Consider the following 8,492-nt stretch of genomic DNA (forward strand, 5'->3'; position numbering starts at 1 on the left):
GGTCATCCCCTCTCTGAGCTGCCCTCAGATGAAGGGGCTCCAATGAAGCAGAAGTCCCCATTTCTGTGGCAACCACTGAGAGATGCCCGATTTCACTAGCAGCACCCCTGCGCTGGAACAGGAGAGCGCAGCCCTGGTCATTTGGGACTGTAAGAGGAAACCATGGGGATGATCTCAGCCGGGGGCGTCCCTCTGGGTGAGACCCTGACGCGGAAGGCCCTGTTGTCACTAACCNACCCTTTAGTGCGATCCACATTGCTACAAATGGCCAGATTTCATTTTTTCTCATTGCCATGTAGTACTCCGTTGTATATATAAACCACATCTTGATCCATTCATCAGCTGATGGACACTTAGGCTCTTTCCAGGATTTTAACTTTAAAGTGGAAAAGCCTAGAGCAGCCTGGGGTTCCCTGCCTCACAGGTCTGGACACTCCTGAGGTGTGCTATGGGGTTGAGGACAGAGAGGTCCCGGCTGTCCTGGACTGCGGTACATCACAGCTCTTGTGGGGTCCCCAAATCACTCCTTATACCCATCCCCACTACCCTAGCCTCCTAGGTCATGGCTGTACGCCTCACAAGGTAATTGGGCTCCTGAGCAAGAAACTGCACTGCCATAAACAATGTCCTCACAGTGCTACCTTGCAAGTTTTTGAGAATAGTGGTTCTCATTCTTTTTATCTTTTACGTCAGCCACATCACATGAACCATAAACTGCCCTCAGCAACTTCTCATAGTTACTCTGAGACTAGGGGAGGAGGAGGGGGCACTGCTCCTGGGTTGAGAATCTCTGCTCTTAAGTGTTAAGGACACGTCAGCTCTGAGGGGTGAGAAGACTCTGGGGAAGGCACCTCTGGAGGCCCCAGCGGGGTGTGCCCTTCTGGATCTCCCTGAACTTGGAGGCCTGCGTCTAAAGGAGGCTGTGGCAGCCAGAGACCCCAGGCAGGCTCTCTGCCGCTGATGCTATTCCTCCTCTCTCCCGGGAGCCAGGCAGCCGGCTCCTCCCTTCCACCTGCGGTGCCTCGAACATCGCCCCCTGACTTGGGGCAGACAGCTCCACCTCAGGGGTCCTGGGGGTGCTGAGGGAGGGGGTGGGACGGGGAGAAGGTATAGAAAGGGGCATCAGTCTGCTGCCCATTGTCTTCCCTTGGTTTTCCTCTGGCCTGGAGACGGACAACAAGCCCCCAGTGGAGCCCGCCCACCTGGCCATCTGCACGGGGTCAGTGTGGTCCTAAAGACACACAGGAGAACAGAGGACAGAGACCAGCTTCTGTTCTGGCTTTTGCTGCCAAAGCTGGGGCAGGAAGGATGTGAGGGAAAAACAGCCTATCTTCCTGATTTCCACGTGTAGCTTTGCCATTTTTTACGGAAATGATTTCCAGCATCAGGAGCTAAAATTTACCGCGTGCCCACCTGTGTCGGGTATTCTATACCTATGACCTCATTTCATCCTGGGAATGCAAACCTGGGAGGGCACTTCTACCATTATTCTCGGTTTTCGGATAAGCAAACTAGGGTTCGGAGAGGTCAGGTCATCTGCTCAAGCTCAGTGTCAACCAACTATGAAGTGGTGAGCCAGGGCCGCATTCCTGGACCGCCTAACCCCTAAGACCGTGCAGGCTCCAGTGCTACCTGGGGGGAAAATGTTACCGGAAAGGGATGCCACTCAACATCACAACAAAATTTAAAATACTGAAAATAAACTTCTTAATGAAGATGCCGTACAAAAAAGGCCCAGAGGCTTTGCAAAATGACTTAATGGAAACGGGATGAGCCCTGCTTCTGGGTGGGAGAGTTCAAGGCAGTGAAATGATAATTTCTGGCGAAAGCACTTGTAATGACAGATACGTAGTTACAATGGGCCAGAATCTGGTCGGAAGCTTTACGCTGTCTCTTTCAACAATGCTCTATGAGGCAAGCGTGGACATCATGTGCCCCATTTCACAGGCCAGAGGCTCCAAGGTCCCTGGTGAAGAGGGTGAGAGCCGGAAGCCAAGCTCAGGTCTGGGGGCCAGTTGTCTAGGGTGCTATACNAGTAAGCCACCCAGGCGCCCCTAGGGTGCTATGTTCTTTTAGGGGTACCAGACACCCCTCCTCTCTTCTAAGACTGCGATTTATTTTTTAAAGTCCTGCATTTTTGTTCTGTGTAAGTAGACTTCAGTTTTTACAAAGTTCTAGGTCCACGGTAATAGTGAGCAGAAGGTACAAAGATTTCCCACATACCCCTGCCCTTGCCCCCACACAGCCTCTCCCGAATGGACATTCCCACCACAGTGGTACATTTGTTACAATCAGTGAACCAGCACCGACACATCAATGTCACCAAAAGTCCATGGTTTACTTTAGGGCTCACTCCTGGTGCTGTCTATTCTATGGGTTTGGACAGATGGACAGTAACCCATTATACCCCAAGGATTCTGAGTGCAGGGTGGGACAGGGGTGGGGAATCAGGATGGTCCTGAGGCCCCTCCTGGATCAGCCACACACACCTTCAGGGATATGAGAGGAGCTGTTGTCCTCTGGTGCTCAAGGGCGGAGTTCGCTCAGGTAGCTGCAGGCTTAGGAGGCAGGTGACACCTGGCATCTTCTGGGCAGGAGAAGCAGGCCCACTTCCCTCCCAGGGGCCAGCAGGAAGCTCTGAAGGGCATGCACCCTACATTCCACGCTGCTGAAATCAGTGTCGCATTTTCACTTAAAAACATGTAATTGGATCTCTAGCTAATGGGGGGGGGGAGGGTTGCTACTCTGGTGCCAAGAATATTAATTTGACACCTGCAAATTCTTTCTGACCGAAGGGATTTTCAGACAAAGCGTGCAAGGACCTGGTGATACTGAGGAACTAGCCACTTATCCTGAATAACGGAAAAGCAGAAACAACTGAGGATGCCAGAAGGGCAGGGACTAGCAAGCTATCACTGGAGTAGAACTGAGAAGCAATGGCAGGTGAGACAATCCAGCAAGGCCACTGGCCAATGGGACTACGGAACATGGTGGTGGGGGCAGAACTAGGTCTCTGAGACTCCGCCTCTCCCTGTGCCCAGCTCTTGCATTAGTAACACCCAGGTACACTCTGTTCCCTGAGGCCAGTGGCCCTCACCAAGGGTGAGGAGCATGTGAGTTTATCACAACCATACTGGGAGAGAAAAATATTTGCAACACAGGATGACAAACTGAATGTCCCCAATATACAAAGAGCTTCTATAAGTCAATAAGAAAATGGGACAGAGGGTCTGGAGGCTGAAGCTTTTGCAGATTTACACCCCTCTCCACAGCACATTGAGAACTGTTCTGAAGAACTTGTGGAACAGGAGAAGGTGGCTAGAAATGGGGACGACGATACAACTAAACACAAGCTCCCCATCTCCCGTCTGGTTCTAGTGTGGGTAGCTGGGACCACGCTTGGTGGAACATAGGTATGATGGTTAAGCGATTAAGAAAATGGGCTTTGGAGTCAAAGAGATCTGGTTTTCAGTTTGGCCTCATCACTTCTTAGCTGCGGGTGAGGTATTTTACACCCTTCAGTCTGTTTTCTGAACTGCAAAATGGAAATAATACCAGAACTTTCCCACAGAACTGTCGAGGGTTCGCCAGATACTAAAGTCAAGTGTCTAGCACAGTTCCGGGCACAGCAATGACTTCACACAAGCTGTTATTACTGATCACCCAAGACAATGGGCTAACCTGTGCCTTGAGGCCCCTCGGCTGGATGTAATGTGGCTAAATTCAATTAGTGAAGGAGGCTCTGTGAAGCCGTCAATAGGAAGGCGCCTCTCCCCACCAGTCTCGCTGTGGTCTGATTTGACTGAATGCACTTTCTGGGTCTTAAACCCCAGGGAGCTCTGATTCGAGTTCAGTGCTGTTTGGAAACACTGGGAAAACCTACCACAGAGCGATTTCTAGATATCCTAGGAAGGAAGCTCCAGGAGAGGGAGACTTTGTGTTGTCTGTGGCTGTATTTCCATTGCCAAGGACACAGTATGCCCCCAAGGTTGCCAAAGAGACTGGGCAGGGGACACTTAGGAATGTGATCTGGTCAAGAACCAGGATGGGGCAGAATCGGGACTCACCACTGATTATCTTGGTCCCCACCTCCCTCCCCTAGAAAGGAGAAGGCAGCGACTCTCCGCTCCTGTTACGACAGCCTCCCTCCAGCTCCACAACTGTCCCCAAGAGCAGCTGCAATCCTCTCCCATCAGAGGCCCACAAGATGGGCCCCAAAGCTCTGACAACATTTGGCACTTCAGCAAATCGAGTTTCCACAGCCGCAACCTGAACAGAGCTGTTTAATGGACTGCATCTCCTCCTGCTCCCTGTAAACGCACACGCACACAAAAACCAATCGCAGGCAAAGAGAGCTGGATGGGATTAAACAACTCAATTTAAAGGATTGAAGACTCAGCTGCTTCCAGCGAAGTCCTAGGGAAGGAACCAATCAGCAAAGTTGTTCTCTTTCTTTTTGTATTGAAACGAGAGCTGTGCCCGTGCCCTGAGTCACCCTCAACTCAGGCAGAACCAGGCCACGTCCTCCCGGGCCCCACACCGCAGTGTGTGCTGAAGGAAAGGGAAAGAGAGGGCACGTGTGTGCATGTGTGCATATGAGCGGGGCAAGCAGGAGGGGTCAAGGGCAGATTCCCAGACCATATGTTTTGGATGTTTCTGGAAATGTGGAGTACCTCATAGGATGCAGAGGCGGATACCTGCCCATCTGATCTCTTTTCAGCTCAGGTTCAAGAAAGCAGATTCAGGCTGCAGGAAAACTACCTTGGGCCCCACACAGCCTGGTACCAGCCTCAGGCGCCTCATGCACGGGAAACCGTAAGCGATATCGCTCTCCCCTCTCCCCTGGCCCCAGCTCTTGTCCACTCCCATATTCCCAATGGGCAGATCTGTGGGTTCACATGCCCACTGCCTCATGGGGGCACACAGCTCTGCCTGGGGCCCACAGCTGTCTGGAGCCCAGAAGAGGGAAGGAGAGGGACCAGACAAGGTACAGCTTGTCAGCATCCGACAGGCAGCCTGCAGCTGGTATGGGTGAAGGGAAGGGATGCTACTCTGGCCAATGGCAACACCCACCAGCAATCCTGCCCCGAGGCTGGGAGGCAGGGGGTTCTTGAAAAAGCACCACCTTAGGCTAACAGCCGAGGATAGAAAGCTGCCGAGAATGGGGTGGGAACAGGGGCAGCCCCCAGAAGGCTGAGAGACGCAGGGCGCAGCTCTTCTTCCCTTTCTCTGGGCTAACCTCTCCCTTCTGTTCTTGGTGACCCTGACAAAGCAAAGCTTAAAGGGCCAATTTCAAGCCAGAGGTCAGAATGGAGTCTGGCTAAAATGAACAGAACACCACAAGAGCTCACAGGGCAGCCAGCATTGCCGGGCCCAGCACTCAGCCCTTTCTGAGCTACTGCCCCACCGAGCAGAGAAGGCACCAGACATGCGACTTGCTCATGGTCAGGCAGCTAGGCAGGGCCAGACCTTGCCTTCAGGCGCCCAGCCCAGCCGAGCTGCCCACCACCACACCCCCCATCTTCTATAGATGAGCCAGTTTCCCCCTGAGGCAGGCATCCTCACTGATACACTGACCCACTGTTCCTCAGAAGGGCCGGCAGAGGATGTCCTTGTTCCCAAAGTCAAGAGCATTAAACACAGCTTTCCCTGTAAGCAATGTGCCTTTCCCTGTAAGCAACTTTTTGGGTGCTGATTTAAGAGAACAACAAAACAAGCACCTCTCAGCTACCAGATCCAATCTGTCAATCAAAAGGGGAGCCTTGGGCAGCCATGCTCAAAAGGAAGAGGGCGCGGGTGACCTACCTCGTCAGATTCATCCGATAATGTCTGAAGCAGGATGGGGAAGAGGCTGTCTGTGTGCCGGAACATCTGGAGAGCAGAGAAACCGGGACACCCATGAGCTTCCCCACCCCAGCTCCACTACTAGACTCGACGTGGACAGGGTCGAAGGGCACTGCATGGACCTCCCCCGCACCCTCAGGGCTCCTCAGGCATCTTTCACTTCTCTGCTTGTCAGGGTTTTCTAGAACTGCAGTCAGCAGAACCCTACCAAGCATGGGGAGCCCCAGAAAACTGAGATGGACCCAGAAGCAGCCCCCAGCTTGGACAGGCCTATCGGGCTGATGGGCCCAGGGACTCACCTTCCGGGGAGTCTTGATATAGAGGTGGTAGAGCCATTTTAGGACCGCAATCCTAGTCATCATCCCAATGGCCATGTCGCTGAGGTGGCAGTTCAGGACCTGCACGATCCCATCAAGGTGGAGGGTGACCGGGGCCCTGTCGGTGCTGTGGGCGAGACCGGGGAGGAGAGCCGAGATGAAGCCCGCTGTAGCCTCCTGCCAAGTTGCAGTGCTTCTGGCTTCGCAGTCAGAACCGCACGTGGCCGCACTCTCTTGGGTGCGGTAGCCAGGAGCCGGCGGGCGGCACGCACCCTCCGCGAGGCTGGTGGAGGCTAGTTTCACCCCCGCGGCCTTGCTCCTCCCTCTCCAAGGCTGCAGCTGGGGGAAGAGGGCCAGTCTGCTGGGTGCCCACCTACCTCCCCAGCACTGGCCTGGCTTGTACAGGAGAAAACCTCTTTGATGTCACTGAGCTGGGCCCCAGCAGACCTCAGGGATGAAAAACCGTTCAGCATCCTCAGGGCATTCAGTCTAGACCCTTTGTTGATAAAACAAAACCCATGGATCCAATGAGTCGAGAGGAAAGCCCTGAAAACACTGTTTAAGAGCCGAAAGATTTTTCGTCAGGCAAATGAAGAATATTTACCCAGTAAGGACAGGGGGCAGTGGCTTTAGATCTTGCCATATTCCGGGGCACTTAGCACAGGGTTTGGCTTGGTTGAGAAGCCTTGAGAGTTGCCTGTGAAGGTGTAACAATCTCATCTGAGTCAGGGAGGAGGCGACACAGCCTCTGCCTCTGAGAAACAGCTTGTTGGAATTGGACTTTGCTCCAGTGCGGCACAGGTTCTCTGGCCTGGGGCCCTGGTGGCCTCCAGGCAGAGAAATGTCACACCGAGCAGCCCTGAGAAGGTTGTATGCTGCCGGGACACAGACACAGCCTTCTGCTCAAAGCATGGTTCCCATGTAGAGGCTGGAATTTTCAGGGATAGGGACAGCATGGGCAGAGAACCTTAGGATGCTGGGGAGGGGTTCCCTTCCTTCGACATGTCACGCTGTTTCTGTCCAAAGGTGTCACGACAGGTGCAGACCAGGGACTGCCTTTCCCGAGGACCCAGGCCAGGCAGTTCAGTTGCCTGTCCATACAAAACGGTCTTGCGTGGTATTTCTAGGCTGTTCAATTATTCATTGGCAGCAGGAACTCGATGCCGGTGCTTTCCTAATTTGCCTGCAGCCTCTCTGAAGTTCATTTGATGTGAATTCCTAAAGGGACCCATTCTCAGCTCTGTAACTGCTAAACGGAACTGCTGTTTAATAAGGTTTGATGATTCCCCATGGTGCTCGTTTAGGGGTGAGAGTGGGCACTTCTATCTTCGGGTCGCCAGAGGGGCCAGGGGTGTGAGTGACAGAGCCCAGCAGCCCTGAGCCTCTGGGCGGGGCTGCCGCTGAGATTTCCACAGGAAGTCATGTGGCTGGAAGTTCTGGGGTCTTCTGAGAACACCTAAACACCTAGGTTCTTTGCTAGCCTAAGACAGACAGGGAAACTAAAGCACAGACAGACAAGTTCAGGGTGGCAAACACAAGCTCCCAATCAACCTCTTCATCAGTTTCTCTCTTATTGTCTGATAGAAATAAATGTGAGTCACATATGGAATTTACATTTTTGAGTTTTATACTCAAAAGTAAAAAGAACCAAGTAAAATTTTAATGACATATTTTAATGAATCTAACATACCTGAACAGTATCCTTCAACATGAAATCAATATAAAAACCAACACACACATCACTTCATATTCTTTTCGGTGTCCTAAGTCTTTGAAATCCAGCATGCATTTCACCCTGATGGCACACCTCTGTCCAGACTAGTCACACCGCACTTGCCCAGCAGCCCCAGGACTCTGGCTACTGCCATGGACAATGCGGCGCTACGGTGTCAGGCTAGCAATCTATCCCAGGGCTTCCCGAGCATTTTCGTTTCTCCTCTGACAACTTCCTAGGCACTCCCTCTCCTCCCGCTGCTGACCAGGACTTACTGCCTTCTGTCCCCCATCCTGGTGGCCTCCCACCTGGCTCCTGCCAGCACGCTGTCTCAGCTCATCGCCTTGAGAAGCTAGAGAAGCTCCAGAAGCCCACCTGCACTCCAAGGCCTTCACAGAGTAGGAGCTCAGGAAGCTGTGAGCAATGAATGGACGCCGCCCTGTCTGCCTCTTCTGTCCTGACCTGGTGAACCCCTGGTCCACAGTGAGTCCCTTTCCCCGGCAGGAGCTGCGGGACATTGCAGCTCCCACGTGGGGCCAGGGTGCCAGGACTCTGTGCCTGGCAGGCCACCACCACTTTCTTAGCTGAAATGCCCCCTGGCCCCCCCCCCCCCCACC

At 53.2% G+C, this 8,492-nt stretch overlaps 1 protein-coding gene across 1 annotated transcript in view; it reads right to left on the reverse strand.

Moving 5' to 3' along the window:
• Nucleotides 1-8,492, reverse strand: part of VAC14 (VAC14 component of PIKFYVE complex) — a 101,165-nt gene that overhangs the window by 62,988 nt on the left and 29,685 nt on the right. The window contains exons 11-12 of the mRNA XM_077756336.1: nucleotides 6,144-6,288; nucleotides 5,806-5,871 (exon numbers count right to left, since the gene is read on the reverse strand). Coding sequence (XP_077612462.1) covers nucleotides 5,806-5,871; nucleotides 6,144-6,288 — 211 coding nt within the window. The remainder of the gene's footprint in view (nucleotides 1-5,805; nucleotides 5,872-6,143; nucleotides 6,289-8,492) is intronic.

This window comes from Crocuta crocuta, unplaced genomic scaffold, assembly GCF_008692635.1.
Source record: "Crocuta crocuta isolate KB4526 unplaced genomic scaffold, BGI_CrCroc_1.0 scaffold388, whole genome shotgun sequence".
In the NCBI taxonomy this organism is placed as follows: Eukaryota; Metazoa; Chordata; class Mammalia; order Carnivora; family Hyaenidae; genus Crocuta; species Crocuta crocuta.